This window comes from Leptidea sinapis, chromosome 22 (genome assembly GCF_905404315.1).
Source record: "Leptidea sinapis chromosome 22, ilLepSina1.1, whole genome shotgun sequence".
Lineage (NCBI taxonomy): Eukaryota > Metazoa > Arthropoda > Insecta > Lepidoptera > Pieridae > Leptidea > Leptidea sinapis.
Window position 1 is genome coordinate 12,742,705 of NC_066286.1, and position 23,271 is coordinate 12,765,975.

Consider the following 23,271-nt stretch of genomic DNA (forward strand, 5'->3'; position numbering starts at 1 on the left):
GCTCGCGATATAAATAGTAAATATTAATAAAAGAAAACGAAATTATTCTTGTACGTAGAAGTGACGAGACGAATGAGAAATTATAGTAATAGATAAGTGCTACGTCCTGTCCACCACAATGTAGGTTTGGTTGGCTTTCTTTAAAAACCTTGTAGGGCGCGAATAGCTCTGTTCGCCTTGAAATATAATATAATATTCTGTCTTAGTAACCAGTAATTTCTCTTACTAAACCATTTCATTCCCTTCAAAACAGCATCATTTCGTTTATTTCAATAAGATTAAAAAACGTTTACACCGATTCCAGATAAAAAAAACATAAAATTGGCCACAAAAATGGGCAGGTTACCCCTGTTAAGTGTGACCCGTACTTTCTATTTGATAAGCAAGAATCTACTAATTATTCACGCAAGTGTCTATCCCGTTTATGAAATACTTATGTACAGAAATAAAACTTGTAACTTATGTGTAAAAAACATACTTATAAAACAGTATTATGGTAACCAGACACAAATTGTGCATTTTATAATATTTTCTGTCTGTACGTATGCCCTATATTATGTTAACTAATAAACATTTTAGCTGATATTAATGGAAATAAATATAAAAATAAAGAAAATATTCCGCAAATTATTGGCTCCATTATAATATTAATAATATTATTAAATCTGTTGTTATAGTTTTGTGACTATATTAATCAAATTTGAATGACCTCTTATGCATTATTAGGTATTTCATGGTTAAATGAATATTGTTGATTTTGAAAGTAATAAAATAATATATTATGGTCCTGTTATAATAATAATGTGTTCCTTTTTTTTGTTTTTTTTAATTGCTAAATTCTTTATTTATATCAAATTATTTACATATGACTTAATAATTAATAACGCTATTTATATAAATAATAATAAAATAAAACTTAAATAATCTAACAAAATTAATTAATTACAAATAGAAAATATCATTAAGATCGCTATCGGCAGGTAAGGTGCCCATGAAACTGGCAACGTTACCTCTTTGTATAGCCAAACTTATCCTTTGACAGAGGTACGTACCAGATCTTGGGTTACCTGTTAAATCGGCTAGACGGCTGGATAGCTCTTTTACGAGTTTTTGTGCCAATGAACCCCAAGGACCCATCGTCTCCACCCCAAAGGGAACAAATATGTATCCATCACCGAGTGATGCATATTTCCTCCGCTTTAGGTTTTCGGCAGATTCCGCCGCTGCGCCTCCCGCTCTCGATGAATGTTCAATATGAGAGGGGGCTAGCGTGTCCACACAAGTCGCATCCCCCACCAGTGGCTTTCCACGACTCCAAGGAATCAACGTCATGCCATCAGGCCGCTTACCATCATCACGTGAAATTCCATTCGGCTCTAGGATAGCCGGTACGTTGACGGTAGTAAAGGCCCGACGCAAGTCGTCGTTTAAGGCGGCATGGCGTGAGAGACGGCCCGCACTGCGGCGGCAAGATAAGCCATGGTGACCAAGGCTGTCTACATTGCCTCCGCAGAGGCACATATGGGGAACTGTTCTAGGGATACCCAGGCGTAAACCAACTGCGATTGAGAAGCTGGAATTATCAAGAAGTGTCCCTATGTTACTCGAAGGAGTGGCCTGAAGCCAGTACCCTGAATCTCGTTCGCTAACAGCAATAAAACGAGACTGATCCGAAATATTGTGATTTGATAATAATATCCTTTTGTGAATGATTTTGCACTGTGGCGCATCCCAAAGCTTTTGTGATCGCATGTTTAAAGGGAAATTTTCACTTGGACAGGCAACTTTCCAAGCATTTTTAGCAGTTTCCGCATACACCAGTGGCAGGGACCCTAATGACGGGGAGATAATTTTATCATATAAAGTGCTGACATTGTGAACAGAAGATAAGAATGCTGGTAAGGATATACTAGATATTTTTCTGATGCCAATTCCACCAAAACGAATGGGCAGAGATGATGACCTCTTAATTTTGAATCAGCCCAAATCCTTATAACGATCTTTAAATCGTTTTAAGAAAGGGAAGATAAATACAGACACAAAGTCTTATTGTTGATGAAACTTATTATAATAATTCAACACTTTATAAGCCGCAATTCACGAACAAACAGCTATCAAAGTATCATCTACTGAAATTTATCGCACAAACGAGAAAAATTCACAAAGTATTTAATTAAAACCTTGAAAGAAGAATATTAAAGTGAAGCAACGTTGTGCCTCTCATTCATTAGTGCTTAACTTTTTACCGTCCAACTTTAGAATTTGCATCATGATACTGGCATTTTAATTGATTCGTAAATTATCTAGTTTTATGAACCATAAAGGACGGCATTCGAACTGAAGAGCTATTGCGCCCATTACCTGAATATATTTCAAGCAATTAAACCATTTAGCAAATTTGGATGAATACGATAATGACGCTCGTATTCTTTCAACATTCTATTTCATTCGTAATTCGGCCGGAAATATTAGATTTTAAAAAGTCCAGTTTATTACGAAATTTACTACTGAATTGGCTTGGACTCCAATTAGCTTTATTAATTATTTTAACTCTATTGGTCCAAGAGACCTTTTTCGCAGTCATTAACTTAATTTTTAATTGCAAAAACTGACGAGACTAGCAAGAACTGATGTTAAGTAAAACGGTCTGATTGTGCAGTGCCGCTTAGGATTATTGATTGAACCTAAAATTCTAAGCGGTATCGCAATTGCATTCGAAACCTTGAGACATCAGAAGTTAAGTCTCATTAGCCCAGTAATTTCACTAGCTGCTAACCTAAACATAATTACTTTTCCGAAATTATTCAAACTCTCCAAATTCTAGCACAAGACTGGAACTTGGCGAGCCAAAATCTCCTGAGGATGCCTCGTGTAGAGGTGAAATACGTGTCGAATTGATTGCAGACGAATCTTAGTGGAATTTAAATTCAAGAAGATTACCGCAAAATAACGCCATATTCAATAAATTGACTTTTCCGAATAACAATAATGCTTGCACATTATTGTTTTTCGGAAAAGGCGCCGCCGCAGTAGACTCTTACTGGTAAAGTTATTACATTACAAGCCGTACCGTACCTTATCCCTCAATGTGAATGTGAGTTCTATCAATAATAATAAAAGTGAGCATCACTACATAGTAATGGCCAGGACTTATCACTTGATTATTTATGTTTTAGGTAACAGTCTCGTTACTTTTTTTATTAAAAAAAAAAAGCTCTCTATTAAAAGCGTAGTGACTGAAAATTAGAAACTCTAAAGATATTCTTAGAATCACTAGATTTAAATTTAAAGATTTAATCATATACTATCTTTTGATCATTTTCTTCTTAGCCAATTTTAATTTCAATTACGCTTGGATAAACACACGCGACATTTCCATTTCGCACAGCAATAAACGGCGCATGAAAATTGTATACATACCAAGCTTAATGGAAAATTTCAGCGCGCTGTTTTAATCTTTTAATGTCAGCAGCACGACTGAACCTTCTAGAACATTTACCTTACTTCGTAAATACTATTAACAAGATACTTGTGATTTTAGTATATATTCTTAAGGGCTTGTAAAATGATTGTCCTAGTCTCTATTTTTCTTTTCATCATTAGTTCTTAGTAGACTTTAACTCCAGTGGATTTTTTGGATTTTTACAGAAACTACGCTCGGGGTCCAATTATTTATCAATTTTATTTCATACTACATAAGTAAATAAGTTTAAACGAGATATTGTAGCAAGTTATATTATGTACCATATATGTATTTATGAAATGACATGACAAGAGGGGACGATGGTGAAGTACTAAAAATGCAAATACCAACGCTTATACTCGTAATTTTTTATTGTTATATTTTGTTATTTTTAAATGGATCGTAATTTTGAAGAATAAGGACGTTGCTAGATAGTTATTTCAAAATTACATAGTCCTGCGGGCAGAACGTGTGCTGCCTGTGATGACTGGTTGGACCTGTTACGGGAGGTTTGTATTTAACATTTCTTTTTCTTAAAGTAGATCATAACGTGTGAGAAATTTTGGTGCACCACTCTACATAATATATTGTATACAATATAGTGTAAAATGTTGAAACTGTAAGTATAGATTAAAAACACTGGCAATAATTTTCATGTCACTTCTTCTCAACATTTTCGAAGTGCTGGTAAAATCTTTAACATGCATAAGTGTCATTTTGACCTAACTGAATAAAAGATTATTTTTACTTTCTCTCTTTCTTATATTAGATCTACTAAATAGAGCCTTTCGTATCAACTGTTGTCGTTTAGTATCCCAAGAAATGATTAAAAGAAAACAAATACTTTAATATCAAACGTATAAATTCCCCAATTATTATACCGATTGGCAACTCAAAATAAACATAATTTTGAACAAGTACTGAAATGTTCACTAATATAGACTACTTTTTCAATCTCTCTAAAATCTAAATAAGAATAATCAATGTATTCTACGTTGGTTGTTGGTACTTATGTCAATACGTAACGTACGTTACGAAACCTCGCAACATCTGGCTATCAGCTCATAAAAATGAATGTTCATCTGATAACAAAGAACTAACATTGGGTATTGTTTCCTCAACAATCGGAATTTCTTCTTTACTTAAGTGCTTTTATTTAAATGAACTTGCATTAGAACGGCTGCATCGGTTGAGGACGGAAATGGGTGAGCAAATTAAAATTACAATTTATTGTTTTAAATAAAAATGCCACAGTTGGTTGGTCACTGCAGCTACATATTGTGGAGAGATTTTATTAAAGAAAATACTTTATTTAGAAACGTTTGTAAATGCCACAAGGCAATTTGTTATCTTGGCAGTTTCATTACTTTGGCTTTAAACCAAAGAGTTATTTTTCTAATAACTAGTAACTGTACTTTAAATAAATCGTTGAGATAAATGTTAATATCAGATTACGTAAGTATTCATCCTTACTCAATGATATAAGTAATGTTTTTGTTTTGTGGTATATATTATGTCATCTAAAACATAACTTATAAAAAAAAAAATTGTAGCTTAGTTCTTCTACAGTAAAAAGTTGCGAGATCCCTGTAATCAAGTCTTTCAAATTATTTAGTCCCTACTTAAGGGTCCTTCTGTCTTAAGTTGTTACATAATTAGCTAAGCTAACTACAATATTGAAAATATTTTATGTTTTAAAAAAATAGATTAACTTGGCCATCCTACTAAAGATCGGAGCATAAAGGACTTTAGATGATCGGTCAGTCAGTCAGTGAGTGACAAAATTAAGAAACTTTGACTAGTTAAAATTCATAAACAACTGGTTCAAATTGAATGAATTTGAAATATACCGTGCTTATACAATGCCTGCTTGCTAACTAAAAATTTAGGCTTCTAATTTTATCCACAACGTAGTTATAGGGGGTCGAAAATCGTCTGAATTGCTTTAAGAAAAGGATGTATGCGTGTTGGCTGATCATTTGGAACATAAGCAACTTTTCTGTCACACTGGAGGAGCCTTCCTGTTTACGTTAGAGTACTAAATTGGAAAACCGAAAAACTCGAGTCGAGGCGAGTTTGTATTTTTGAGGATTTTGATTACATGTTTAGATGTCCCGTTTAGTCTTCGTCGAGAAAGCCTCTGCACTTTGGAATGTCTGTGATATGCCCACGATAATTGTTAGTCTGGTTCAGGCTCAGAGCAGGTATTGCCTATGAAAGGGCTATTCACCTATCTTGATGTTTCTGGATTCTGATTAGATATTACACAGATTAAAATATTTATTCTTATTCATACGGATATCTGGAAAGCCTCTCACAACGACTCATAATTGTTACATGAAATTAAAGATAAGAGGCACATGGAAACTCTTGATTCCAAATTTCAATGGCGCCCCCATATTGAAGGATTGGCCAATAATCTTAGTTCTGCAGCATACGCGGTTAAAAAAAATTGACAATTAACGATACAACGTAGATACGGCGCGACTAGTTTGCTTTAGTTATTTTCATAGAATACTGCTGATATTAATACCATCTTCGTGCTGCAGAAAAGGACTATTTGCGCTATTTATAACCTAGGTCCTAAAGAATCATTGAGGGAAAAATTAAAAGAAATAAACATCTTCATTTTTGCCTCTCAATATATTCTAGATAATGTTATGTATAGGCACATAAGTGAATTTACTAGAAACTTTCATAACAAAATGTAACACCAGGACAAACATAAACTTATAATGCATACTACTCGGCTAAGTTGAGTTAGTAAGTCTTTTGTCGGGAGTTGTATAGTCTTTTACAATAAACTCCCAGACTTGTTCAAAACAAATGTATTACGAAATTTAAAGGAAATATTTAAAAAAGTTTGTGTGGTAAAGGTTACTATAACATAACTATGACTTTCTTAATGATATGACTGTTTCATGTTAAACATGTTTAACAATCCCCGGATCAGCAATTATTATTTATGCGGTCCACGAAGCTTAGAGAGAGTGGCTCAAACGCTTTTACAATGGATTCATTAAAAACATTAGTTACGTCTTTCATTACTTCAAAATTTCGTTTAATCTATTTGCGATTAAAGCACAAATGCAATATTTCAGGAATGAACGCATAGATATATGAAAAGCACTTGCTATTGTTTAAAATACCTCTATTGTATACTATAATGTCGATGGTAATCACGTCTTGTTTGCACGTATGACCTCCATAAAATATGTTGGGTATACTAACATCTGTTTTAAAATACCAACGCATCTCATTATAGTATCTTTTGTCATAGAGCCCTCCGTGACACTTTTCTTAAAGTGTCCCTTATATTCAATTAGGGTCTGGGGTAATTAGAAAGCAGGTCGCGTTTCCCCCAGAGTTCATTATGCGGCTTCTGTTATATTTATTGACTGGAAACTAACCAGATCCTGATTAATAGTACTCTTGCGGTTTACAATTTAACTTAAGATCTAAGACTTGGCTCTCATTATTACCAACATTAAATCTAGTTTTACTGGATGATCTACACTTTAGTATTTTTCATAAATATTTTCTAGAGATTAGTCAGACAATTCTAATTGATCATCATAAAAATTGGTTGGTTATGATATGATAAACTCCATATTATCATATTTTCTACTTTCATTTCACAATTGACTTAATTCAATTCGCAAAAAGCAATACGCATTGTGCCAAAAAGTCAGTTACTATTGCGGTTTATAAGATACAATCCGCTGACAGACTGACGGACGTACAGTGTAGTCTTAGTTAATGATCTCGTTACTATATGGAACATTATGAAACCAGCGACTGTATAAGTTTTTTAAGCTATTGCATAGCTTCTATCGCGGGCCTTGAGCGTGGAGACCGAATCCAGAAATTCCGTAACGAAAATAACCTAACACCCCACTTACTAGATGTATATAGATATTTCACCATGATCATTAGAGTTGCCGTGGAACAGCGGTTATCACGTATGCTTTTTGTGCAGAAGGTCCCAGGTTCGAGCCTGGGGTACGTCTTGATTTTTTTTAATTTCTTTATTTATTTTATCACGTTTTTTAATTTTTATTATTATTTACATTCCTCCGAATCCAAAAATGGACGACGTAGAGCATTTTATTCATCGCACTTTACTGGAGTACACAGAAGAAGGGTCGAAAGTACTTGGTACAAATGGTAATGAATTTCCACTTATTTTGGCTGGCGATTTCAACATCAACTTCGCTGATAAAAAATCAGAGCGGTTGACAACTTTTCATTCGAAAATATTGAATTTGAAAATGAATAATGATCCACAACAAAATATGGGACCACCTTTGACGCGGTATTTTCCAGATTTTTTTTTTATGGAATAGGAGGACAAACGAGCGTACGGGTCACCTGTTGTTAAGTGAACACCGCCGCCCACAATCTCTTGCAACACCAGAGGAATCACAGGAGCGTTGCCAGCCTTTAAGGAAGGTGTACGCGCTTTATATTTAGAAGATATCAAGTCTGAAACTTATGTTTCTTATTTCAGTTACCATAAACCTATAGTTTCAATGATAAATATTCCTGAATAAGCAACATGTATTGTAAGATAATAAAAATATTTTGAACAATATTAACTTCTCATTTATTTCATATCAAGGATATATCCTTTCCAATAAAGAATAATTGAAATCAGTTGGCGTAAAAAATCAATACGCATAAAATGGTGAGTGATGATCAATTAGAATTGTCTGTTACATTGTTTTGTTTTCTTGTCACTCTAGCTTTAAGCAACGTGTCCATGATAAGAGTAATCGCTCTCGTGGTCTCGATGGGAGTGGTTATGGCTAGCAGACCTCATGGCTTCTCCGGCACATTAGTGGACTTCACGGATCCAAAGGTAATTTAATAATTAATAATAATAATTTAATTAATTTGTGTCCAGTAACGATATATTATTAAACACAATATAATATACTCACTTTAATTTCATGCTTGTGTGGCGATTCATGCGTCGTAATTGTTATGGGGCGCTAGGCTATGGGATCTTCAATTATATTTTAATTCTCTTAACTATGAGCAACAACAACAACAATAGTTATTCAACTCGGGCACTTTGCATACAAATGACGGGGCGCGGTAATGAAGAAAGTGCCCCCCCCCCTCAGCCCGCGCTGTCTACGGTCATACCGATTTGTTCCACTGCAAATCTGTACTCCTATTTATACGTGGCACGTGCAAAAAACCTAGAACACCCGTTTGATAATACCGTAACACGGGTTTTCTACTTACTTATAGAAATTTATTATAAAATTAATACATTTTTACTTTAAATATTTCTATCAGCTGTGCTGTAAATTGATGTGTGCATATTCAAGCGACTAGGCATTAAGGCGTCGTTATACGTATTTAGTGGTAGAAAAATTAGTTGACCCATGACTTGCAATTTTACATTGCATTGCTTACAAATATAACAAATAATGCAAATACATTGTTATAACTTTAACTGTTACCTTTACACTAAACTTATCTTGCTATAAGAATGGAAATAAAAACATAACAGCATAACATAAATTTAATAACAGTTGTGTGTATAAATGACCATTATGCTGCCATAAAAGTATCTTACAGAAAATATGGTACAGGAAAGTTTACTTTCCGTAACTGTACAGTATTCTAGCAGAATTCTTGTCTGTTTGCCAAATGAAATATAAGGCGAGGCTTTATAATATGATAAAGCAAATAAATGATATTGAGTTTAATTTAATGAACAGTAATTTATACAAGATACATGATAATAATTTATACTTCATGAGGATGTTGTTTCCAATTTCTATAACTTTTCTTACGCAGTAGGTATTAAAGAATAAATAGCATACTATTTTTATTTAATAAATCCTAGTCGAAATTCCTACCACTCCACAGCTGAATATCTAAGTGATCGGACAGCCTAGGACTACATTATGATTGTTTTATAGCAATAGCAATGACAGAACAATATTGTATATTTTTATTAAAAAGAGCGCATAAAAAGAATGCTGGGAGAGTTTCTACGCCGCTTCTTCTCTCTCAGAGCGCCATTTGTTTCCGAAGCGGTAGTAGTATCTACATAGGCTATACTAAAAGTATCGGAAATGGAATATTTCCACTGTTCCTGTCATATTAAAATCTTTTTAATTGAAAACTCCTTGGTTTTAAAAATCGAATACCATTTATTTATTTAAAAAAAGATTCTCGGTCTTGTCACAAGGTCTTGTCAAACTTGTGTAGTCGTTGAGAAAATGGAATTGACTCGAGAAAATTCTAGAGCGATGATTTATTATGACTTTCGAAGTGGTTTAACACAAAAACAGTGTGTTGACCAGATGATTTCTGCATTTGCTGAATTTCAACGTGGACGTGTCAAGCTCAGTGATGATCCCCGTCAAGGTCGTCCAAAAACTGCAGTCACCAAAGAAAACGTTGATGCTGTGCGTAAGCTGATTGAGGAAGATCGACATGTGACATACCGCGAAATTCAGTTTTGCCTGAATTTACTTACTACTTAACTTTAGACATTGGCATGAGTCAAATACAAATAATGTTGCATGAACAATTAGGTGTAAAAAAGTTGTTTTCCCGATGAATACCGCATTTGCTCTGTGAAGAGCAAAAAGCGGCTCGCGTTACTTGGTGCGTCAGAACTGTCGAAAGATTCCACGCAGGATCCTCAAATCTGTATACAACATCGTATCAGGTGACGAATCCTGGATATACGCGAACAAACCAGAAACAAAAAACCAGTCACGAGTTTGGGTGTTCGAAAATGAGTTAAAGCCAACAAAAATATTTCGTTCACGGAGTGTTGCAAAAAAAATGGTGGCCACGTTTGTCTCCAAAACCGGCCATGTTGCGACTATTCCTCTTGAGGGACAAAGAAAATTAACGCAGAATGGTATGCTAGCATTTGTTTGCCATAGGTCGTTTCTGAACTCCGTAAAGAAAACTGCAACCGGAGTTTTAGGAGTGGTAGTGCCATGTTGGATCGTCACGGACACAACCGAATTGGGCCCACTCGAAACCAGCGTGAAATAGCGGCTATGCCGCTGTGTTTCGTCCGGTGGGTGGGGTATCCGGAGGCCTACACCCCCCCTCCCAAATACAAATGGCAGCACAGACTCAAAAGAGACTCTAGGACGGTACCAGGCTATGCAGCCCTGGAGAATCCGTCCCTGGGCGTCCACAATTAGGGCTTGTACCTAACAGTGGTTGCCCAGGCTGCCCCGCGTATTCTGGAGGGGGCAAATCTGCGCTGACTCGGGGCAAACAGAGCAGGAGGCTCAAACCACCCTCCTCCACACTTGCTGTGGACTTTTGCAACATCAGGGGCTTCGATTAAATTTAAATGCCTTCCACTTTCACCTGGAGACGGCGAAGCCGGCCCTGCTCTTTTTAACCGAGACACAGATATCCTCCCTGGCTGATTCATCTTGCCTTTCCTATCCGGGGTATAATTTGGAACACTCCTTTATACCACGGGCTGGCGTGTGCATTTACGTCAGCGAGGATGTCTGTTCTCAACGCCTGAGTTTTCATGAAGGACAGGACCTATCCATCATCTGGCTGCGTGTAGACTGCGATGACCATCCGCGAATCTACGCATGTCTGTATAGGTCCCATAGCGGTAACGCAGAGACTGACCGGCTCCTCGAACACATCCAAATGGCTACAGTTTCCGTGTTGGAGCAGATCCCCACTGCAGAGATCGTGTTTCTTGGCGATTTTAACGCCCACCACGCCGAATGGCTAGGCTCACGTACCACCGATCATGCAGGGAGATCTGTTCACGACTTCGCCTTAGCATATGGTCTGACGCAACTGGTTATTGCGCCAACGCAAATCCCAGATGTGCAAGATCATACACCTTCACTGTTGGACCTTCTGTTGACCTCACATCCGGACGGCTACCTAGTTTCCGTTGACCCTCCTCTGGGATCGACGGACCACTGCCTGATCCGGAGTACCGTGCCAATCACGCGCCTAACACGGCCCCGCTTCTTAGGCTGTCGCCGCGTGTGGCACTATAGGTCAGCAGAGTGGGACGAGATGCGGTGCTTTTTTGCATCCTACCCGTGGAGGCAGATCTGTTTTTCGCTGGGAGATCCAGATGCCGCTGCTGACGCTGTTGCTGATGTGGTACTGCAAGGTATGGAACTCTTCATTCCATCCTCCTCTGTGCCTATCGGTGGCAGGTCCCAACCATGGTTTGACCACTCCTGCAAAATAGCCTCTTGCCGAAAGCAGGAGTGCTATCAGGTTTGGGTCAATGCGGTGGTATCTAAGGATGTGAATTCCAGCGAACTTAAAAAACACTTCAATCATGCCTCCAGGTTCTTCAAAAGAGTTATTGCTGACTCGAAGTCGAAACACATTGGCAGAATTGGCGAGAGACTTGCACGCCTTCCCTCGGGAACTCATGCGTTCTGGTCACTCGCCAAGGCTGTCCAAGGAAACTTCTGCCAGCCAGCCATTCCGCCACTGCACAGGGATGATGACTCGCTGGCCCATGACGCGAAAGAGAAAGCTGATCTCCTGGGCTCCCTCTTCGCGTCCAACTCGACTCTGGATGACCAAGGTGCACCACCACCGCATATTCCGCGGTGCGATTCATATAGCCGGAGGTAAAAATCCGGCATGGTGCTGTGCTTAAGGCGCTTCTCACCTTGGACATTCACAAATCGAGCGGGCCCCATGGCATTCCCCCGATAGTGCTGCGGACATGTGCTCCGGAACTGGCGCCGGTCCTTACCCGTCTTTTCCGGCTCTCCTACTCATCAGGCGTAGTCCCGAAATTGTGTAAGGCGGCTTTAGTGCACCCGATCCCTAAGAAAGGTATACGCTCAGATCCGTCCAACTACCGCCCCATTGCTGCATATCAATGATATACTGCAAATCAGCAATATTCATTGCTATGCAGATGACAGCACAGGGTATGCTTCCTACACCGGCCGTGCCAACATGTCCCGGGATAGCGTCGACGAGAACCGGAACAAACTTGTGTCTGAAATCGAGACTATGCTTTGCAAAGTCTCGGAATGGGGCCGACATAATTTAGTCCAATTCAACCCCAAGGAGACACAAGTTTGTGCGTTCACCACTAAAAACTCTCCCTTTGTCGTATCCCTTCGATTCGAGATCACTCCTCTAACTGCCACAGCCTGTATTGGCATACTTGGCTTTGATATATCGAGCGACGTTCAGTTCCGTGGTCACTTGGAAGAGAAGGCCAAACTGGACTCTAAAAAGCTTGGTGTACTGCGTAAGGCGAGACAGTACTTCACTAAAAGCCACCGCCTGCAACTTTATAAGGCGCAAATTCGGCCTCACATGGAGTACTGTTCTCACCTCTGGGCGGGTGCTCCCCAGTACCAGCTTCTTCCATACAACTACATATAATACAACGAAGAGCGGCTCGAATCATCGACGATCAAGTCATCTCCGATCGGCTTGATTCTCTAGCATTGCGTAGAGATGTGGGTTCTCTCTGCATCTTCTACCGCATTTATCACGGGGAGTGCTCAGAGGAGCTGTTCGGGTTGATTCCAGCGGCCGAATTCCACCATCGGACATTACGTGCAAAGTACCATCCGCATCACGTAGATGTCTGGCATTCCACAACCGCTCGTTTTGTTCGAAATTTCTTGCCTCGCACAGCCACTTTGTGGAATCAACTACCGGCAGCGGTCTTCCCGAACAGATACGACTTAGGGACCTTCAAGAAAAAAGCATACTCCCATCTTAAAGGACGGCAACGCATTTCTTGACACACCTGTTGCAGATGTCCATGGGCGGTTGCCTCACCTCTCCCCATCCCGAGAGCTTCTTGCCCTTTTGCCCCCTCTCATATAAAAAAAAAAACCACCGCATCATCCTCCATCACGACAAGGCGAGTTCTCACACCACGCACAGAACAAAAGAGTTTTTAGCGCAAGAAAACATAGAATTATTAGACCATCCGCCGTACAGCCCCGACCTCATAATGATTTCTATACTTACCCTAAAATAAAGAATTAATTGCGTGGTCAGAGATTTTCATCACCTGAAGAAGCTGTGGACGCCAACAAAACGGCCATTTTGGAGATCCCAACTTCCGAATGGAATGGTTGCTTCAATGATTGGTTCCATCGTATGGAAAAATGTGTCAAATTTCGCGGAGAATACTTCGAAAAGCAATAAATATATTTTTAAATAGTAATGTTGTGTCACTTCCTTGATTCCCGAAATTTTCAATGCCGCCCTCGTAGTATATGAGAAATTACATCAAAAAGAATTCTAAAGGAATCAATTTTGAGAAAATGCCTTTATGCCTTTTAATAGTATAGCATAATATTTTTATTTTAGAAAAACATACAGGTGTACCCCTTCATTATAGAAGCCGCGAATCATCCTGTGTCGTAATGTGTAAGAATTATTGTATTTTGGTTTGAAGGGCGTTGTAGGCTAGATAAACTGATCCGGATTATCGTGTCTGTGTGAACAAGTAGACAAGAAGTTGGAAACTTCAGTGATGTCAGAAATGAGAATATTCAAGTTATTCAACCTTAGTTTAAGTTCATTTTAAAGTTCAATTGTAGATTCGTCGTCGAAGAGATGCGGGCACTCTCATGTTCCTAATCAAAGCTTCTCGAAACTTCACTTGATATTCTTTGGGCTCAATACCTCATAATGAACACGATATTGAGTTAGCTATAATCGGCCTTACAAAGAAAAATTGACATAAAGTTATAACTAAGCATAAACCAAGAATATGGTAAATGTTTACAAATAGACATTTTGCTTACGAATGTTGATTCGGACGTATAACGTTTCCCGCGTTTATTTGCAAGGTTTGTCATTCGGAAATCTTCAGAATTATAATTTTAATGACAGTGTTGTCAATGATATTGTAAACATTTTGAATATTCTTTGTTTATCATCAGTTACAACTTTATACCAAGTTTATTTGTAAGGCCGATTGAATTTAATATTCTAGTGGTGTAATTTCACATTAAAATTTTATTTATAAGTGAACTATTATACTTGAAATTATTTTGAATGGTAAATTGTTATATTATGTTGTGGTAAAATTTATCAAGGTAGCAGTTTCATTGGAATCTCAATTTACATTATGTTTTTACTCATTACAATTAGCTTTTTATTTAATGAATCTTTTGTATTATGACTATATCTTACATGAAAATTTATTAGTTAGTAGTTTGTAAGAGATTTATCTAAGATAGTATTTACATGATCAAATTACTGAAGAAATTTAACGTTAACGTGATACTGTCCAAAGAATTCTGAAGAGACCGAAACAGGTAGAATGAAGTTGTAAGGTTCTCTAGGCTATATGGTAGATGGATTAACACCTCCCAGACAAAGTTTCCTAATTTTAGCCGAGTGGCTAAAGATAGCAGTAGTCATCTACTTCGATGGCTCTGCCGTCGTAATAGCTCAAAATAAGGAATGGTTCATTAAATTTCTTTCAATGAGTTCGTATTGCAACAACCAGGCTCATTTGCAAAGGATGCCGGCTAGATTATTGGTACTACAACGGCGCCTATTTCTTCCGTGAAGCAGTAATGTATAAGCATTACTGTGTTTCGATCTGAAGGGCGCCGTAGCTAGTACAACTACTGGACAAATGAGACTTAACAATTACTTATGTCTCAAGGTGACGAGCGCAGTTGTAGTGGCGCCCTGATTTTTTGGGTCTTTCAAGAAGCATGAGAGGCACTGCATTGTTATGGGCAGGGCGTATCAATTACCATCAGCTGAACGTACGGCTCGTCTCGTCCCTTATTTTCATAAAAAAAAAACTTATCGACCTTTTTTTACCTAGCTCTTTAAAATGAAAATCATAAAGTGAAATCAGTTCTACATCTATGTCATAACTACTTATATGCTGATCTAGCTCCACTTCGACAAAAATAGTATCCATTTTATAAGTAACAGGGCGACCAGCACCAGAACAACGTAGTGTACCTTCGACATAAGTTATTTCTTTTTTTCGATATATAATTAAGCCAAACAAACCAGCCAGGTACAAATTGTACAGCCAAAGACTTTTTTTACCCTTGCAATATCTAAAATATTTGGAAGATTAAAAAAAATCGACTAGTTGTAAAATAGAATGATGATTTTAAAAAAATTTTAGATTTTTATATCGTGTTAAGATGAAATTTATACCGAGCTATTCTCTATCTCAAATGTTTTAGTTTTTTCATTTAACTCATCTTTTGTTGACAGGTACAAGGCCACCTCGATGCTTTAATTAGAATGGCTCAGTCCTGCGTGATCAAAGTACGAGCGACACCCAAGGACGTGCGAGCGTACTTCACCAACTCTCCTCCCATCACTCGATCAGGACAATGCTTCGCGGCCTGCATGCTGGAACAGAGTGATGTTATCAATCATGGAAAAGTAAGTATTTAACCGAATGTTATTTTTACCTGATTTTTAGTGGTTAAGGCGTTGGACTCGTAATTTACAGAGAAATGGGTTTGAATTCCGCATTGGCCATAAATTATGTTAAGTATTATTATTTAATTTGCATGGCGGCCATATTGGATTTATTCACCTTGGTTTTTCATTATTTGTCAGGACAAAACAGCTTCGATCTAATGTTTAGATAAACGCGAATCTATTTACAATTTGAAACATGGGATGAAAAAACTTATATTCCTCCTAAACGTGTGTACAAGTACTTAAAAGGCTTGCCGCTCGCCTGTGATTCCTCTGATGTTGCCAGCGAGGGTGGTCACAGGTGATCACACTTAACATCGGAATTCATGATTATTTAACAATATTTGTCTTAATATTGCGTTTTCATACCTTTCATGCAATTGCGTTGAAATTATGCTAACTTATTGCTGGCACTTATTGGAAATTTATAGGCAAAGTAAAAGTAAAAAAATCTAATACTTTAATAAAATTCAATCTGTTATATAAACCTTCAGGTTCGCGCGATGGTTAAACATGTTAAAAATTTGATACTTAAACCTCAAAATAATCAAATATCAATATGGGATGTGACAAACAGATGGCCTATATTATATAAAGCTGCAATAAATTTATTGAATTAAGCTAATGTCTTATTTAATAAAAAATAATAGTTACTGTCTTTCTTGTATCTCCCAGGTTAACAGAGAACTACTAATCCATCTTGCAAGTCTTGTGAACGGCAAGAATTCTCGCGTTGTACGAAAACTACACAGCATTTCGCGGTTATGTCTGGATAGTATCGAGGGAATGTCCGATAGATGCCAGCTAGCTTCAACATACAATGACTGCTTGAATGAAAACATGATTGAGTTTGCATTTCCACTAGACATCGCTGAAGAGGCAGTCAGGAAGATGCCTTTCCATCTTATACAGCCTAAGTAAGTCTTATTAATAATAATTGATACACTTTTACACAAATGTATCTAGCAAACGTTTCATACAACGTTTTTAGTTTTTAGTGTGATTTACTCTCGACATGTTAATTTTGTGGTTTTAAAAGTAAGTTTAAAAAAATTTTGTTATAGAATAATGGAACTAAAATATTACCTAAGACTTGTGATAAATATTAGTTTAGGTTCTTATTATGGCATTGCCTGAATGCATGTTGATGTATGTAAGTGAGAGTTGGGTATGGCAAAAGAAGCATGAAAGCAGAATTAACTGACTGATAGACTGATTGATAGATTAAATATAGACACGAGCTATTTTCCGCAAATCGACGTCTTTTGTGTGCCTGTTTTGTATGGTGAGTCCCCAGGGATTTGACCCAGTATGTGGCCACACACGGCATTCTGGGATGAAGTGTGTGTCCATCGTTCTGCTTGCATACAAATCTTGCACAGGGAACTGCTGATACCTACATTAAAGCTAGAGAAGCTAGCTTAGAAGCTTGTTAAATGTACCGTGACCCGTTATTTCGTGAGTTTTATTACGCAATCTTGTTCGTGTGATTTCCAACAACTTGCGGGAAAGCTTCTGGTCTATGCAATTTAGAGCTTCTGTCTCCTGTCTACATTTACTCACGTCGTCCAGTATTAAGAGGTTATTGTTTCAGATCTAATTTCCCAATTCCTCCTGGTTGGTTCACCAGCGAATAATTCAAGGTCTAATACAAATGTGTCTATAGTTAAAAAAATATGGCATTAAATCAGAGTGAAATGAGGAAACAACAAAGCTGGTCCGAGAAAAGAGAGAATTGCGTAAATATGAGCTATCACAAAGACAGTAAAGGGCAACAAAGGCCCGGATCCATCTATGATATATATAAATTTTAAACAGGCACGTACTCGTTCAACATAAGGCCATATGTGGCAACTATTCGATAGCTAAATTTAAACTATTTCATCAATTTTGACTATTTTTTTATTTCATTCAACTTAACAGAATTATATACTATATTATATTATATTTATTTATAGGTTAAGGAATGTAGATCCATTTTAAATATCCGTACAAGTTTTACACACCAAAGAGTTTTTAAATCTTTAAGTGTCATTAAATATGCTATACGAAAAAGTTACTTTTATGTTAGTTAAAAGTTACTTATTTAACTCTTGGGAGGACAAATTTTTCAACCATTTAATATTCCCACTGCGAAAGAAATAATAAGATTAATGAAAGGAATTAATCTTAGCAGTGAGGTATAGTTAATAGTGTCCCTCACAACTGATGATTATTGTCGCAGTATGACAGGCCTACCAAAAACTGCAGACCGTACTAACTTTTTGAGTTAACAACATAAAAATAACGATACAATAATTTATCAAAATGTAATATTACTGTAGACAGTGTGACTCTGGGTTCCAGATAAGCATTGGTAATATTGAATAAATAATTGTTAAAATTCATAATAACAACCATAACTTTATGGCTTATTCATGATAATACCCATTAGAATCATTTAATCGAATCCATCCCTGTTGGCAATCGGATGACGCAATCGGGGTCTATTTCTGAGGAACCCCGTTACAAAGATATACTCTTATTGTAACTTGTATGAACCACTGACTCGTGATATCCTTTTTATACGTAGAAAAACTAGAATAGCGGCGCCTTTACTCGAGGAAAATGTACGAGTATTAATACTTTTTAGATGACATTAGCTTTATGGCTTATTTATTACCGGCGAGTGGTAGAGGAAGGAAGTTGATTATGAATAGAGTCCGATATGTTCCGGTTATGAGTTGTATTTTATTATATCGGTAAATAACCGGCTGAATCACTCAACAACACAATTAGGTAACAATTCCCCTGGTTTATTCCTAACGTACTCTCACTCATACAAAATAAAATAATGATTGTTGTTGTTTTAACCTCTGATTTACAAAATTATCTCATAAGATCCTTGAAGACGGTCGACGCGTTCCTTAGTTTATGATTTCAGTCCTGTTATTTACTTATTTTTCAGAGTTAGAAATTAATAATCAATTCTGCCCAGACATTTCTCGTCGGCGGTTACTTTTACTGATTATTTAGAGCTCATTTCTAATTTTTATTCATTTTATTCAGGGAACTATTTTAATACTCTGTGAGCAGCCAGACCAATAGGATGGACAAAACATCCCCCAGACACAAATAAAATGTCGCTATCAGTAGAAGCGGGAGCGTGATAGTGAGATAGTTATATAACACGGCTTAGTAAATACTCAGTGTAAATAGTATATATCTTATTAACTGTCTTATGGTAGTCTTCACTAATAATTAAGTGATATATTCACATTATGACACACAAGAGATGTCGCTTCATTGTGTGTCTTCTACCGCATTTGTCATGGGGAGTGTTCCGAAGAGCTGTTTAACCTGATTCCTGCCGCCGAATTCCACCTTCACGACACGCCACAAGCTAAGATATCCCCACCATCTGGATGTGTGGCGGTCCTCCACAGTGCGGTTTTCTAGGAGCTTTCTTCCACGCACTACAAAGCTGTGGAATGAGCTTCCTTGTGCGGTGTTTCTGGGACGATAAGACATGGGTACCTTCAAAAAAAGCGAATACTCCTTCCTTAAAGGCCGGCAACGCTCATGTGATTCCTCTGGTGTTGCAAGAGATTGTGGGCGGTGGTGATCACTTAACACCAGGTGACCTGTACGCTCGTTTGTCCACCTATTCCATAGAAAAAAAACTAATAATTAATGCAGAGTTAAATATGAAAATATTTTGAATCGTAATAGAAATTACGAACAGACCATTGTTGACTGGTAAAGGTGTTTTTTTGTGGAGATGTTCAGGAATTTTATGTTATTTAATAGTAGTAAATTTATTAAAATAGTTGTTTATAATAGTATCTTTTATAATAATAATAAGCAAGAAAAAACAACAAGACAAGTCATTAATCATCAATTTCGAAATAATGTATTTCAAATCACATCATCATCACTTTTATTCATTTTTTCAATTTTCATTATTTATCATCATCACATTTATTCATTTTTTAAATTTTCATTATCATCATCATAAGCATTTGAACTAATAATCGAATATCTTGCTTAACATCGTATTCATCGTTACATTCATTTTCTGTAAATTGTAATACAATTAAGAATCAAATTGGTACAAGTTTATATTAATAATTAAAATCTGAAACTAAAAACCTAATTATTCTTGAAGCGGTGGCCATATTTGATTTCAAAAGCGTTACCCAAATTCATTCTAACCTAGGAAATTACATAATTTTTATTGATAGCAAGTTTTAATATTGTGCAGCAGCCATCTTGAATGTACAGTATATTTTTGTAGAAATGAATAAGAGAGGCCGAAGTTTATAAATAGTTGCATGTTAACATGTTTATATATATGATATAAGTATAAATAAAACGAAATAAGATAAATTAGAACGTCTAATTATTGTAAAAAATGTTATAAAATGATTAACTTGGCGAGTTTAGATTGGTCTCCACTGGACCGCAGGACTCGCAGTGGAGACCAATCCTTTATCTAAGTTTTCGAGTCAATACTGGCGTTACATAAATGTCTGCAAAAAGAATAAATGAATGTAAGATGAATATGCAAATTGTAATATTGGAATCCTTGCTTGCGGCTACAAAAAATTCCTCCAAAGACATTTTTAATTTACGTCAATTTACTTCACGAGGAAATAGGACTTACTCCTTTATTTTGCAACGCAACTCAACCAATACGGGTTTTACTAAAGCTGACTTAACAATAAAAGATGTATAACTACTTTTAATAGGAAAATTGTACAATATGAACAAAAAAGTCTAATAAGTGTCGATGTTGATAAAAATGCTTAAATAATCTATCGGGAATATATTATTCAATTCCCATCAAATAAAATAATCCCAAAAAAAAATCTTATATATTTTTTTTGCTATTTACTATTTGCAAAAATAATGAATTTGTAAATTAATTTTTCAAGATATCTATTATATTTTATGTGATATACTCACAACTGAACTACCTTTAGCTGAAAAACACTTTCTGGAAGATTATTATTGACAATCGCTTAAGTTCTAATTGAGTCACAATGGACATTCGATGGATTGATGGAACTCAATCCTCTCGTTAGATTCACATGGCTGATGATATCCCATGCAGTCATTGAATCAAGTACCTTATAACATGCAGTGCATATTTTTTTTATATTTTATTTTAGTCAGTAAATCTGCTTAGAAAGCAAATCAGTTGAAGCATAGCAAAGTAAAGTAACGACCGACATATTCAATTAAGTTGTTAAACATAAAGTACAATATATATTAATATAAAGCACACTGCTATTAAAATTAGAAAAACAAAAATAACAATTGGGCTGACGACCACACGACTGAAGTAAAACAAAAGAAAATATTAATTTATTAAATTGTTCAACAACGAAATTAAATTACGAAATAATCAAAAAGTTTCCCTTCATTATTTAAAAACAAATATATCAAAGAAAAATATTTAAAAACAATCAAATTTCATTACGCGGCCTTATGACAATTATAGTAGTAATGTGTGTAGCCAATATTGCAAAAAAGTATGTCTTTAAACCTTGATATTTTTTATCTCTTTTTATAAAGAAATCATTTAGTAAAACGTCTGTTGTGTAAATCGTTTCAAAGGACATTACTGGTGTTAAATTGACTGAAACCTCTTTATAAAATTTTGTCGACGCGACGGCGTAATACGCTTTTAGTGATTTCCTTTCCTCACCCACAAAATTATTAAGGAATAAATTACAATTATTACTTCTTATGAGCAGTTTATATTATTTATAGATATTGTCGAGCTATTGATACAGCAGTCAGGTCAGGTAATGCGGAATTATTAAATCATATTAATTTAATAATAAAATAAATTTGTTTTCTTCTGCTATTATATTTAGTAACTTTCAAATAGATAGGTCTAAAGTTAAATTAATTTTTAAATGGCATTGTTGTATTGGTTCTGAATGTTACAATTTAAAAGTTAGTGACTTTTACATAAAAAGCTAAAATAACAGAATTTTACACGTGTAGTATGTTTGTAGTCTACGACTCTAACAATAAAATATCTGTTTGTGGTTTGACGCTAAAAAGTAGTTTTACTAACAGACGCTACCTACTTCATAGTAACTAAAAAAACATTATGTTTCAATATATTTTTCTGTTCTGCGCAAGTTTAGAACAAATTGTTACACCAACGATATTGTAAGAACGACACAATTCCGTTTCTCTTAACAAAGTCATTTTCTTGCGAGATAACAGGATCGTTGTGTCTTGTTAAAATATATAGTTATAGTGTTATAAATACTTACAGTGTTTTATCCAAAGTTTTTATTTAGTTAAGAAAATTATTGTCCTTTTTCTGCGTTAGTGTTTAAATACTGAAGAAACTTACTTAGTTTCTTCAGTATTTAAACACTAACGCTACTTAACTAGTTTTTAGGGAGATATACCGTAGGGAGTTTTTAGGGAGGTATACGTACCAGCTTAATCCCATTTAAAATACGCTTCATAAACAGTTATGACATTAAAAACTGCTAAGTGACATTTTGAAAACAACACTCTAATCATTATTTTTATTGTTTCAGTTTACCACAGGAGCTGAGACAAACACATTTCTAAGTAAACATTTTTGCTATCTTGTATTTTTATATTTTTCATTAAAAAACTTTATTTGTTCATGCTTTTTTTACTTGCGAATATACCCTAAGCGAATTATTTATGAAAATGTTATTGTAGGTATAATTAAGTTAATGTTAATTTTTTTCTTAAAAAAATATGTAAATTAAATGACATAATATAATAAACAGGCGTATGTAAGCCAATGCGTATAATTCTAGTGAATTAAATATTGGTATTATTGGGATCAAAAGTGACGGCAGTCAACAAATATATCAAAAAATCAAGAGAAAAACTCTATGATCGCTACCAAGATGGAGATTATGTAAAAAAAATTCAACAAAACCGATCCAATACTTTTGAAATTTGATCGGATACAACGCAAGCTGCCTTAATAATCTATCCAGTACTTTGTGAACGGTTTAATAATTTAGTGTTACGAGTAGACGCTCTTCATTGTGTGTCTTGCACTGGATTTGTTACGGGAAGGGCTCTGAATTGCCAAATTCCTCCGCCGAATTCAATCTTCGCATCACGTGCCATAAACTGAGTATCATCATCACAACCTGGGGGTGTTGTGTTCCCCCAGAGTGCGATTTGTTTTTTCCATGTACAACCATACTATGGAACGAGCTTTCTTGGGTAGTGTTTTCAGGACGATATGATATGGATAGCGAAAAGCGCAGCTAAAAATTCTAATGCTCCTGGTATTTCTCTGGTGCTGCAAAATAGTGTGGGTGGTGATGATTACTTAATATTAGGTAATATTCATATCACTTATA

At 36.0% G+C, this 23,271-nt stretch overlaps 1 protein-coding gene across 1 annotated transcript; it reads left to right on the plus strand.

The window, feature by feature from the left end:
* Positions 1–4,634: 4,634 nt before the first annotated feature.
* LOC126970888 (uncharacterized) lies at positions 4,635–22,549 on the plus strand. The gene is made up of 5 exons (XM_050817039.1): positions 4,635–4,668; positions 8,209–8,324; positions 15,692–15,865; positions 16,583–16,824; positions 22,459–22,549. Exons 1-5 carry the CDS (start codon positions 4,665–4,667, stop codon positions 22,490–22,492), a joined length of 570 nt encoding a protein of 189 aa, XP_050672996.1. The 5' UTR covers positions 4,635–4,664; the 3' UTR covers positions 22,493–22,549.
* The last annotated feature ends 722 nt before the right edge of the window (positions 22,550–23,271 follow it).